The sequence below is a fragment of the Carassius gibelio genome, chromosome A16 (genome assembly GCF_023724105.1).
Source record: "Carassius gibelio isolate Cgi1373 ecotype wild population from Czech Republic chromosome A16, carGib1.2-hapl.c, whole genome shotgun sequence".
Lineage (NCBI taxonomy): Eukaryota > Metazoa > Chordata > Actinopteri > Cypriniformes > Cyprinidae > Carassius > Carassius gibelio.
The window spans coordinates 16,132,432-16,146,534 of record NC_068386.1 but is presented as its reverse complement, the minus strand read 5'-3'; the positions used below and the strand labels follow the sequence as shown (position 1 = coordinate 16,146,534).

The following is a 14,103-nucleotide window of genomic DNA, read 5'->3' as shown; positions in this document are numbered from 1 at the left end:
AAATAGAGCCTAACTTCCTGAATGTTAGCAGTGCTTTATTCGACAAATTGGTTTAAGCTATTGACAATTTTGTTCAGAAATTGGGGTTTAGTGTTTTAGCAATCCAGAAAAACTGTAACAAGCTACACAACCTTGCCTGCAGTGTGGGATGATTAGAGAAAATAAACTCCATTACAACTGATTTAAACACATTTCGAACTTGCATTTTAATTATTGCATGTGGTTTTTATGTCACAGATAACATGGAATATTTGTACTTTTTAAAGTTAACTGGTCACAATGCATCATCATTAACATGGATTAATTAATTCAAAACATTGATATAAAAGTGGTAAAGCAACTGCAAGAAATTTTGACCTGTTATGCTTTCCTGTATCCATATGATAATTTTAACCTAAGTTCATGTGAATTTGTCATTACCCATCTGAGAATAAATGTTGTCAGTGAAGTGACGTGTGAAGTGAGTGTTGGAGTGCTGCCGCAGAGCAGAGTCATTGTCAGAGATGAAGATGGTGGGAACTTTAGGTTCCTCTCTGTTATAGCCTATACTTGGGCAAAGAAAAAAAATGTCTCAGGCTCTGTGAAGTGGTGCAACAGCCCTGACCCAGAATCATCCCTCTGTTCATTCCACACTAACAGATGGAGAGGCCATCTGTAAAGGACAATTTGGAGTTTTGTAGACAGTTTTAGATCCATTTTTTTCACTCAATAATGCAAACAAAGGTATTAGTTGTATTGAACCCTAATGTCAATCTGTGACACATTTATAACTTTTTTTATCATGTAGGACTAACCTTTAAAAATCCACATTCACTCACATAAACAAATAACAAACCAAGATATTTCAAAGTAGGTATTTCACACACACATGCATGCACACATGCACACGCAGGGAGTTCGTCCTTTTGACGTCATTATACAAAGGATGATTTATAATAATTTCCATTCTCTTTTATGTGCCTTTGTAAGACAAGTGCATATGGACTGTATTTTAACATCTGTGAAATTAAATTATGCATATCACAATCTGTTACACTAATTAGGGAAGCATTCATCCTTATTTCCTTGTGGGTATTTTACTTGACACTATTTGACTGACCAGCTACAAACACCAAATTTAGTCAGTTCAAATAATTAAATTGTTCAGAAACATTCATTAAATGTGCTTGGAAGGATGTATTAAATGCCTGAGAGCAACATTCTGATTTCTGCTTATCCACTAAGTGATCAAAAGTCACTAAAAATATAAACATGCTTAATCATACATTTCATACTATTGCTTTTAGGAATATAGCATTCAGGACATTGTATAGACTCCTGAACTGTACATTTATCATAGCAGACGAATCCAAAATAATTAGCATAATTATCATTAAACGTTTTATTTTTACATTAATGTTCAACACACATTAATATACAGTTTGATTTATTATCAACCTGGATTTATTATCAGTATATGCTCTACAGTGACACTGTCCCAGTACTAATGATTCATTTTAAGAAATACACAATCCCTTAAAAGCACAACATTGCCAAACACATTGTTAAAGAAGTGCCCTCTTTTCATTTTTCACTGTCTACCAAAGAAAAAACACAAAATCTCTCCCAAACCCCAGCCCTGCACACTCCAAGGCATCACTGTCTTCAGGAGGAAGAGAAGCCGTGGATAAGAACCTAATGAAGAGAGACAGACAGGGAAATGATAGATTGGGAAGAGATTTGTGAGGTCCCCATCTGTGAACATAATCTTAAAAAATCTGTTTACGCGGTAGCAAGAGAGAGAGAGATGCAGGGGTGGATTTAGTGTAAGCCACAGAATAATATCAGTTGCGTGGTTTTAAGGAAGGAGGGGAAAGCTGAATTAAAAACACTCTCGTCGTCAGTATATGTGCCAGTGTGTGTGTGCGTGCGTGCTGTGTGTGTGTGTGTGTGTGTGTGTGTGTGTGTGTGTGTGTGTGTGTGTGTGTGTGTGTGTGTGCGCGTGTGTGTTTGTGTGTGTTTGTGTGAGGTTTAGGTCTTCTGTGAATGTGCTTTATATGACTGTGCTTGTTTTGTGTTTGCTCAGTTTGGTTTGATTAATTTAAGAGTCTTTAGGATCTTTACATGAGGACTTACACCGCCCCAGAGGAGCCAGAGCTCAACCTCCCATCATCTGGAAAAATATGTGGTATTAAATAAACATGAACCGTTTCAGAAAGAATTCATTTGTACACAGTCTGATGAATTGCCGATAAGAATTTGCTCGCTTCTTTTATTTGTCTTTTCATTCTCTTTCTGTCGGTGATAAACAGTTTATTAGATGAATGTCAGGGAAAAAACATGATCTGATGGGAAAGGACAGCTCAGCTGCCCCATTCTGGTCATATCAGCCGTTACTGTATTGAACATTTTGGCATAAGTTCTGCCTGTGGCCTGATGTTGACAGGCGTGTTCCAGAGTTGTGCACATTTTAGCAACGCGTTCCAGGGACACTCTTGTATTTTCCTTCTGACACACACTAGAAGAGTAGCAAAGTCTGAGACACTGGTGAAATGCTTCTCTTTTTTATTAATATTTTAAGTATTGACTTACTGGAAAGAGAAGTTTAATGGGAAATTTACATGGTATGTGGTATGTTGCTGTTTTAATAGCATCCGCATCAGCACATGACCTGATGATCATGTTATCCTCAAAAAGCATCATCATACAGTTAGTGTCATTTAACAACAAATATCCAATCATAAATTGATCATTTCAGCATTTTGCGGGGGAAAACTCAAAATGAAAAGTATTGATGCAAAACATTAATTGGAGTAAAGAAGAATGTATTCAAGACAAACTAGATAGTTCAGTTTGGAGTGTAAATATCTGTTTCAGCGAGGTCGTATAAGTGAGACATTTGTCATGTCAAATCAGGTCCTTGCTTGAAATCAGTGGCCGGTTAAATGTAGATTAGTCTTGGTTTTTTTTTGTGTTTGCTCCGTTTGGTTAGATCAGCATCTGACTTGAATCAGTGCATGGCGGTTCGAAAGTTTGACTTTGAGACGGAGCTATAGCCACGTCACTGTGATGTATGCCATCGAAGCACCGTGAGAGCGATTCGAGAGCATCCGGCTGACTCATTCTGCACACCTTCTTCAGAGCGGCCGCAAGCTCTGATGACGACACAGCTGTTTCACGATTGGCCAGATTCGCAGATGACAACAGTCTCGTGTGTGACATCTTCAGTTCTGCTAATGCTCACAAATGCACGCTTTTACAAGAGTGAAAATTAGTTTTCATGTAAAGTCAATGTTATATTGCGATCCTCTCAAAAAATGTCTATGCTGATAACAGCCCTGTTGCAATCTAAATAAAGTAATGATGGAAATAATTACTCTCTCTACTTTTCTGTCCTTTCCTGTCTTTCTCAGTAATGCTGCTGGACACTACAGAGTCCACCGCTGAACTTGGCTGGACAACGTATCCTGACACAGGGGTAAGATTCTTGTTTTAGATTAGAAACAGTGCACGTTCACTGATGCTTCTTTGAATTTAAAACATAAGGATCACTATTTAGAATATTCTGATGTGTCTGATTGTGTGTGTGCGTGCGTGCATGTGTGTGTCTGTGTGTGCAACATATCGATGACCTCTTCCTTTGTATTTGTTGTTTTGGCTTCCTATGTTTGTGTTTACTTCCTGTTTTAATTCTGCCTATCCAAAAGGACAGAAAATGGAGCATATTAAACCCTCCTTCCCTCAGTTCCTTCATCCACTTACGTGTGTATTTGCTCTCAGCTCGACCGTGATATCTGTTGTCTCTGTGGCCCTGGGCAGCGTAGAGTCTCTGACCTACTGACAAGAACTAGAAATCCTTTACTTCCTGTCCCAGCTTCTCTTGCCAGACCTCAGTTTCTTTCTCTCTCTCTCTTTCTGTCTGTCACTTGGTCTGCATACATATCTTTGTTAATCGATCCATCTGTGCTTTTCTGAATTTCTCCCCCCGTCCTTCACTCATCTTCTCATTCTCTCAAGCTGTCCGCCCCGTCTTGTTTTCTTCCCGCTCAGTCCCATTTCTTGCTTTCGTTCCCTTTCAGTTCTCTAAATGAATGTTTTCATTCCTCCAGCAGTCTTTTCATGTTAAGTTTTTGATGCTATATTTCTCTCCATCTCTGTCTGTTTGTGTTTATTTTCTTCATCCTCCGTCTCTCTCTGTTTCTCAGCATGGCAGTTGTTCGCCGCCTCTCTGTGAGTCAGTGAGGGTGTGTGTCTGGGATTTCTGTATTGTGTGTTTGAGAGATTTGGGGTTTGTCTAGGATTTTCATCTTAAATCACCTGAAAAAGCGGGAAAGGGCAGGGCGGTTCTTTGATCCAAACTGTGTCATTTCACAAAAACTAAAAAAAAAAAACTAAAAAAATTGTTTTTTTCACAGCGATGTGGGATTATTATCTCTGGGTCCCAAATACAGACAATAGCTTTCCTAACATAGTGTTTGTTTGTTTGTTTAATATTCATTTATATTTACTTTTTTTTTTTAAGTGAGGTCCAGAAGTCCTTTTTTAAATTGAATTCAAATTTTAAGTTAAACTGGAAATAAACAAAAGATTAAAAAATTAATTATTTTAAAATGTATTATGTGTGTGTCTGTATATACATATAAATATATATTTATTATTTTATTATTATTTATTTTTTTCAATACATATTTTACATTATTTAATAAAGATTTTAATAGCATTTTTAAATTAAAATGTAATTAAACTAGAAAAATTCAAAAGGGATCAGACTTCTGGGCTTCATTGTATATATTCAAGCATCTTGGTGAACATTTTGTGCAGTGTTCATGCCTCAGGCTCATTTTTATTCTCCAACATTGTTCCACCTCTCAGTGGGATGAGGTGAGCGTGTTAGATGACAAGGGGAGACTCATGCGTACATTTGAAGTCTGCAACGTCAATCAGAACCCTCGTCTCCAAGACAACTGGTTGGCCACGCCCTTCCTGTACCGACAGTCAGCTCCACGGATCTTTGTGACACTGCGTTTCTCAGTTCGTGACTGTGCCAGTCTACGCTCCCCCTCCCCCACATGCAGGGAGACCCTGACCCTGTACTACAAGCAGGCTGACTCCCAGAGAGAGCTGGAGAGAACCTGGGCAGCTGAGGTGAGTGACCAGGGATTAACTCAAACCACAGGCTTTAATGAGATTAAAGAAGGATTGAGAAATTTGTACTAAGCCCAATGGTATAAGGGTCAAAGACATATTATTTTTTATTTTTTTTCTGTGGCTTAGTTTTTTTCCAAAAAACATGAAAAATGCAGTTCACACATACATTTACTTGAATATGCATCTTCTGTTATTTTCTATGAGCATGCTTTTTTCATTTTCAAAAGTTATAATATACATTTTTGAAAACCTTTCAAGCCGAAGTCAACTGGTGTGAACAAAAAACAGACATAAACCAACCAACACTGGAGAAAAAAAAACCCGAATATTTCATAGAGAGGACTGCTGTCAAAATCTTCTTAAATTAACAGATAATTTGACCTTTAATGGCAAGACAGATTTAATTCAAGTTGTAAAATGTCATTTTGTGCAGCTCCACAAAATGCATTGATATTAATGAAATACATTACCACTTTAAATTTGGATCTGTGCTTTTTAAAAAATGTTTTTGAAAGAAGTCTCACCAAGGCTGCATTTTTGTTCAATCAAAAATACAGAAAAAACAGTACTACGGTGAAATATTTTTCCATTTAAAGCTACTGTTTCTATTTTAAGCATCAAGCTGAATTTTCAGCACCTATTACTCCAGTCTTCAGTGTCACATGATCCTTAGAAATAATTCTAATGTGCTGATTTTCTCAAGTAACATTTCTTATTATAATCAATGTTGAAAACAGCTCAGCTGCTTATTATTTTTGTAGAAACTGTGATCCTTTTTCCTGCATCCTTTGATGAAATAATAAAAATAAAATAAAAAAACAGGTAAAGACTTTACTGTCACTTTTAAATTAATCAATCACAGATCAAATTAATTTCTTTAAAAAAAAGAAAATGTTGAAATCATATGAAACCAACACTAATAGAAAAACGAATGGCCAGAAAATAAATATTAATATATAATATGACCTGAGATGATGAATGGACTTTTTCGTGTTAGTATTACCTCCCAAAAACATAGATCACTACAGAAACGATCATATCTCCTGTCCCACACAAGTACAACCATATGGCTAGGAGACATCTTGAGGTCATATCTATAGCATTCAGTGTGCACAACTTCAGACTAGCATCCTAAAACTAACATGAGTGTGTTAGCCTGTTATCAAATGCTGGTTTGTTGGATACCTTGACCTACACCCACACACAGACATCATATGAAGGATTTTGGCAGCATTCAGTCTTGTAGCATTCTGTTTGGTTTGACTGACTAAGACATACTTGGAATATTTGTTATGATGCAGCAATCCATGGGATTCGCTTTCAAAGAAAATAAGACCCTCGTTGTCTTTGAGTGACTGAACTGTATATTGTATGAACTACACTTCCCCAGATGCTTCACTCGGCAGAAAAGATGAAACCTACATGATGCCTCTGACATGTGCCTGCAGGCTCCCACTAAAAAATATATTCATGTAAAATATTAAAGCGTGAAGTGTATCTTTCATTGCATAATTCAAATTAAATACTAATTTCACTATTATTTTTTTTTAATTGTTCAATTAACAATGTGTATATCCGCACCATTGGATATATATCTTTAGACATTTCTGAGCAGGATCGCCTCAAGGGATGTATATCTTACAAGTGCAATTTCCTGGTCGTGTTTGTTAGAGGAAAACACACAGTCTGGTTTTTACGACTCTCTTATGTGGAGCCTCGGCGGTTTGTGTGGCTTATGACTCCTCGGGGGAGAAGATAGTGCTAAAAACAAAAAATAAAAGCTGTTGTTATCTCTCGGGAACTGAGATGTGGTCCATCATCATGTAAATCAAATACTTTTCTTTTAGTTTTGCAGGTCTCGCAACATCTCTGTTATGTAAATCCCTCGTCAAAGCCTTTGTAGTTAATCTTTTAAATGCAATGCCGCCACACTAAAAATAGCTCCTTGAAGGAATACATTTTCCTGAAACTGAAATCCTGTCATTATTTAATCACCCTCATGTAGCTCCGAACCTGTTTATTCTGTGAAAGACCAGAGTTTCCAGGTTACAGGGACACATCTGATGGCATTTTGTTTGAAGATTTCACTAGAATTGATAGCGGGCAACTGCAGGAAAGCGCTAGATTGGAGCTTGTGTCCAATTAACAGCTGCAATAAACACTCAGCATTAAAAATGATCAAATTACAGTTATAAGTGATCAAATTATATATAAACTACCGTTTAAAGTTTGGGGTCAGTAAGATTTTTTTTATGTTTTTGAGTTATCCTCAGCAAGTCTGCATTTATTTTGTCAGAAATACTGTAAAAACTGTAATTATTGTTAAAATATAACTTGTTTATATAAATATATTATAAAAGTTAAATGAATTTTCAGCAGACATTGTAAATGCCAAATGCCAAAACCAAATCCTGTTCTTTTTAATGCTGCTACTAACATCTTTTTTGTGCATTTAACATACTATATAAACACTACAACCATTCCACAAATATTTCACAGAAAAAACTGATAATATCCTGAAAACAAAAAAACAAAAAATGCAGTATTCTACGTTTTCCATGCACAGACATTTCTTTCAACCATAAAACACTACAAAATGCAATGCAATGTGTATTTTAAGAAAGAAAAACAAGAAAGTTCCTTCATAATAACAAAGTACATTGGGTCATATTTTTATGGATTTTTTCTTACAAATATAGTTAAAATTAAAATAGTTTTTTACACTGTTAAATTAGTTCTGAAGAAACATGTCTTATTAATAATGTTGAGTACAGTTGTGCTGCTTGAAAAAAGGAAACCGTGATTGTAAGATATGCATGCATATACTGCAGTTAGAAATTGAAACTGCCGTTTATAATCATAAAGAATAAGAGACGAAGGGCCGTTGAATCATTAGAGAAGATGTGAAGTGGCTACACCTCGGGTGTATGTTATTTTCAAATAATTCAACAGACGGGAATCAATTATTCCACTTATATAACTGTTACCACACCTCACAACATTGTTTAGATTATGTATTTTAGACATACGTCAGTTTTTTGTCCCAAAACGCTCCAGTGAGTAGGAACGTATTATTTTGTTTTGCGAAAACATGGAAATAATTTGTCTTTTTAAGCTTGTTGTTTACTATATTTGCCTGATCAAGTGTCGGTATGGGTTTTGGGTATTTTGCTGTTTTAGGCTTTAAGGACATTTGAAATAACTGAAATCAATTGGTGAAGTGATCTGGACATGTTATGCGGTCAAGACCTGCCTGGAACTACACTTTAGCCATGCGTTTCCCTGAAAATAAATGCACCCCTTAGAACATTCGTCATCCAACCAGATTCAAGCATTCGGCACCCCCTATTTGAACTGTTTTTAATGTTTCTATGAAGCAAGGACAAGCAGTGCATGCACATTCTTCAAAATGTGTCAGAATTATCATTTCTGTGTGATCTCTCCCTAAACATGACAGACATATTCATCATTAGCATGAAAGCTGTTGTCTCTACGGATCTGTCTTTCTCTGCTCTAGCCTTCCAGCGGAGAGACGAGAGAAGGCTGGGTGAAGATCGACACCATCGCAGCAGACAAGAGTTTCAGTCGTGTGGAGCCAAGTCTACCTCACCAGTACAAACCTGAGAACGCCCGACGCATCAACATCAAAACCCGCAGTTTTGCTCCTCTCACACACAAAGGGTACGATGACCTTTTGCCCTTTCCCTGCCTCCCCAAAACCCCTGATGAATGATGGTCATTGTGTGCAGATGAAATGAGGATCCATCTGAATGTGGTCGAAAACAACAAAAAACAAACAACAGTTATTAGTCTGTGTGGTTTCAACAGATGTTTTGCTGGCTACTGTCTCTTTTAATTACTCTCTTTTTGTCTTTCTTCTTTTCTTCTCTTTTTTTCAGGTTTGTTTTAGCAATAGTAGACAGCGGAGCTTGCGTGTCACTTATGGGTGTTTCCATATTTTATCGTCGCTGTCCAGCAGCCAGTCGTTTCCTGGCCTTCTACCCAGCCACGCCCTCTGGGGCGGAGCCAACATCTCTAGTGCCGGTGACTGGCACCTGTGTACCCCATAGCCAATCACAGGGTGGGACTGCACCAAGAATGCACTGTAACACAGAAGGCGAATGGCTGGTTCCTGTTGGAGGATGCATGTGTGATGCCGGATATGAGCCCAATCATAATCACTCGGCCTGTTTAGGTGAGTAAACAAACATGTATTCTAATGGTGGGAATTTTGATTCAAATTATTGTATCCAGTCACCAAAGAAACTTGTTCAGATTTGTTCACTGAATAATTCAGTGACTGGATGTGAGCCTTATCTTGATAGCTTGGCTTGATTAGGTCAGTTAACAAAACGTTGCTGTATTATGATGGGGATTTTGATAAATACAAGTGACTCAAATGTTGTTGCTTTTATTTATTTATTTAAAATATTTTTTCAGATTCATGAACTGATTCATTCATTCAGTGACGTCGTTAACATCAGTAGGTGGTGACAAATCAATAAATAGATATTTATTTTCAGTCACTGAATCATTTCTGAATCTGAATTTTACAAAAGTACTGAAGGATAGTGAATCAAAAACAAACAAACAAATGTTCACAATCTTTATTAATATTTTCTTACAGTAATAGTAAGAGACTCTAGCAAGAGAATTTAAGTATTATAAGTTTTACACAACAAATGACTACAAAAATGATTTTCAAATTTAGCCAATTTAATATTCTATAAAATTATTATATAAGTGCTTTTTATTTACGGTAATCTCAACATGATTATTTGTATATATATATATATATATATATTTGTACTGCCAATAATTTATTTGTTCTGTCACATTACTGTTTAGGTGAATTGATAAAAGCTGAAAGGTAACAATCAATAGTAACTAAAGCACCTTCAATTTACAGTGTTCATTATAAATTCACCTAGTTTAGCCTAATGCTGAAAAAAAAAATATTAACATGTTATTTCTCAACAACTTATATACAATCAGTGTGCTTATTTGTAGCGATTTTATTTCAGTGCAGTTTGTTTAGCTTTAATATTGTGTCAGTATAGGTGGAGCCCATTTATACGATCTTGCTGGGACCCCACAAACCCACCGGCTGGTCCTGAGCTCATCACATTTACATGATCCTCTAACGTTTGACAAATACTTCTTACCAGCAATCCCCTTTCACTCACCTTATCATTTCAATGTGCGTGCATCATCGTTGTGTCAGTTATCTTTGAATCAGAACTCCGCGGGCTTCCTGTCATGCTAATTATAAATGGAATTTGATGGACAGAAAATGACACACGGTGTATTCAGGCAAGCGAGAAGACACCCGTAAACACAGATCTAATTAAAGACACAAAAGACATGTGCTGCATTGCATGCACTGTTTTGTGAATGCAAGTTACAAATTTGTATCCATGTGTCGGGTAACGTTTGTCCTCATTTGGAAAAAATATTAGTTAAATAATATTTCTTAGGAGGAAAACTTAAAATGTTTTCTGTTATGGTTATGTTAGGGAAGTTAAAGTTAAATACTTGACTAAATAATAATTGATCAAAAGTGACAGTAAAAAATTTTTTATATTGATATATACATTTTCTTGATAAATCATTTTTCTAAATTATTCAAAAAAAAATGTATCAAGAAATTTTGAAACAAAAAAGTATGACTATGTTCAAAAATATTAACCAGCATAACTGTTTTCAACATTATTATTTTTTAATAAGAAAAGTTTCTTGAGCTCCAAATCAACATATTAGAATGATCTGAAGGATCACGTGACGCTGAAGACTGGAGGAATGACAGCTGGAAATTAAGCTTTAAAATATATTTCAATAGAAACTGTTAATTTGTAATAATATTTTACAATGTTAACACAGCCTTGGTGAGCATAAGGGACTTCAAAAATGCTACAACCTCAATTTTTTTAACGATAGTGTAGATTTATAATCTAAACAAATTACTGCAGCTGTCTTTCATATATTGAAAAGGAATGTCTTAGGGGAGTTGGTCTGTGATATTTATAATTATCTTTTTATATAAGCAATACACATATTTGTGGTCAGGTTATGATTCATTGTGCTGTGCCTGAAATTAACTACATTGTGGCATCCAGTACCTGTGTGCATGTCGTAATTTTTCTTGTCTCTTTGTCAGCATTATTATGCATCTCTGTGGATATTTTGTCTATTTTTTTTTTTTTTTGTCTGTTGGCTGACAGAGGAGAAACTAAAAGGGAAAGAATTTGAGGAATGTTTTTGCACCAAGTTAATTTTCTGTTTATCCGAGCAATGGTGGGAATGAGGTCAGAGAGGAGGAGAGATAGAGATGAAACAGAAGTGGAGGAGAGCTGAAAGGGGTTAAACTCTGGGGGCGATGCGAGTAAATCAGACAAGAAGTTTTGGGATATCTTGAAAAGTAGAGTGGTGGGGAGACGGAGAGAGAGTGGGATAAGAGAGGGATGTGACACATTTAGGTCACGCTGATGTTATGGCCATTCAGCTGAACAAGTGACAGAAACCTCAGGGAAGAGGAAAGGGAAGGACACAGTGGTGGACACAAGTTAAAGACTGGAGCACAGAGATCATGGAGTTCATGCTAGATGGACAGATGGAGTCGTGTGTGGAACAAGTTTTATTTTGAGCGCAGCAGTTTTGATCTGTTATGTGATGCATTTTCTTGAGTATATATATATTTAATGTGTTTTAAAGAAGTCGCTTCTGTTCATCAAGGCTGCATTTATTTGACCAAAAATACCAAAAAATACAGTAAAATTGTACAATTTTATTATCATTTAAAATAATGGTTTTCTTATTATGCTTTAAAATATAATTTATTTCTGTAATGCAAAGCTTGTCTGGAATCAATGTTGGAATCAGTTGTCCTGCTTATATATATATATATATATATATATATATATATATATATATATATATATATATATATATTCCAAAGACATAGTTGCATTATTGAAATGCTAAGAAAACACTTAAAATTAAAATGATTATTGTAAATAAAGAGGTCAAATGCTGCTTTGCCTCTCAATTTTCTGTGTAATTTTTAGTTAGATTTTAGTTAGAACTTTTATTAGAATTTCCTTTAAGCATAAACCTCACACCTTTTTATTAACTTATTTTATATAAAAACATTATCCTATTATGCATTTTTGCTGTCTGGTCAAGAGTAGCTTTCAATTGCTTTCCAATTGCCAAAATGAATGAATATCTTAATTAAAGCTGCTAAAAACAAATTCATTATTGAATTATGAAGATTAAACACTAAAATATTAAATAAGCCTTTTCAATGCTACAGGTGAATTTGGGCATCACGTTGTAACGTCCAGTATAACGTTATATGAAGTATACGTATACATTAATATACTTATTAAGTTAGTATACTTATTACTTAATCTGTTATCAAGATTAAGTAAATGATGATGACAAATGTAATTTAAATGTAAAAAAAATAATAATAATAAATTGTAGTAATATTTTCAGGACAAATGTGTAGATATTAGATTTGAGACTAGTATGGGCGAGTTGTTCCCTAAAGAGCAAGTCTCAAAGGCCCACAGACATGTTCTTCTGCTTTGACCTCAGTTGTCCTTCAAGATTCTGGTCGATGAAGCATGACTGAGCAGATGAAACCATTAAACCTGCTCATCCACACATGAAAACTTACTTTGCATAGTGGACCGCTGAACGTGCATCTATTCATCCACTTGTGTCTAATATCAAATGTCATTTACAGAATCTTCCAGATTCTGGGCAGGCATATAAATAACCTTTTTTGTTAGATGCAGTGGTGTTTTTGTAGGCGGAATGACTCATTCCCACTTTTGACATACTAATAAACTAAATCTCAGGCCTGAATGTATGATTTGATGTATTATTTATATCCACCATGTTGCTAAGGCCATTCAAATAGCATAAAAATGGTGTATTCAGAGACATTTTAACTTGCATTTTGATCAGTGCAGTTTTTTGTGATTTCTCTGGAAAGGATGAAACCAAAATGTAACTGGTGACCACAGGGGTGTTTATAATTTGCTGAGAGTTTCCTTGTGTTACAGACATTATATTGGCACTATTACTATGAATAAATTCTTGTTGATAGTAGAATAGTAGAAGATTGCCTATTCATTCATTTTCACAAGCTGCTCCAGTGCACATTGAATGTTTTATTTTTAATGTTTTGTGAGGGGAAATCCCTGCCAAAGGAGTTGGCAATATGTGTTTTTTTCTATGTAAGCATGATTTATTTTTTATCTTACTCAAATCATGTGCTATTAAACGAGTGTCCGCTACAGATGGGCCATCCAGGAGCTGTCAGTCACTAGTTTAGCTGTTCCTGATCTAATGAACAGAAAACGAGAGTATTGTGTAATGCCAGGAGCCAGCAGTGCATTACAAGCAAATAATATCACATTAAATGGAATAATTATGTAGATTAATTAGAGAGAAATGTATTTCCTTGGGTGGTTTCTACATGAGATATACACAGAGAGAAAGAGAACGAGAGAGCGAGACAGAGTCCTGAATATGAAGTGCATACCTTTTTCTGTCCTGATTTTGAAGTTGTGTGTGAGTCACTGTGTTTGTTGTTTGTGTGTTCATGCGCTTATGTGTGTTTGTGCATCTGTGCTTTAGTCAGAATGCTGCAAGCCAAATAAAGAGAATGAGAGCAACCAGAGGAAGAGAGACAGAGGGAGAGAAAGAGAGAGAGAGAGAAATTGGGTCAGCGATCTAAATACCAAGTACGATGTCAACGGCAAATTATACACTTCACCGAGGTCTCCCGCGCTCGCTGCCCATTTGCTTTTACATTTTCCCTTCATCTGCATCTTTTTCGATATCTCTTTCACTTCTTCTCTGAATGCAACTCATTTAATTTTTCATCAGTTTTGTATTTCTTTGAGCCGTGGTCTATTTAAACATGAACAGCCCCTCCCCCACCAATGCCTTTAGTTTAATTCT

The 14,103-nt window shown here is 35.8% G+C and overlaps 1 protein-coding gene across 1 annotated transcript in view; it reads left to right on the top strand.

The window, feature by feature from the left end:
* The window catches only part of LOC128030777 (ephrin type-B receptor 5-like), a 40,039-nt gene that overhangs the window by 12,103 nt on the left and 13,833 nt on the right, over positions 1-14,103 (top strand). The window contains exons 2-5 of the mRNA XM_052618735.1: positions 3,393-3,457; positions 4,852-5,124; positions 8,645-8,808; positions 9,027-9,322. Of these exons, the coding sequence (XP_052474695.1) occupies positions 3,393-3,457; positions 4,852-5,124; positions 8,645-8,808; positions 9,027-9,322 (798 nt within the window). The remainder of the gene's footprint in view (positions 1-3,392; positions 3,458-4,851; positions 5,125-8,644; positions 8,809-9,026; positions 9,323-14,103) is intronic.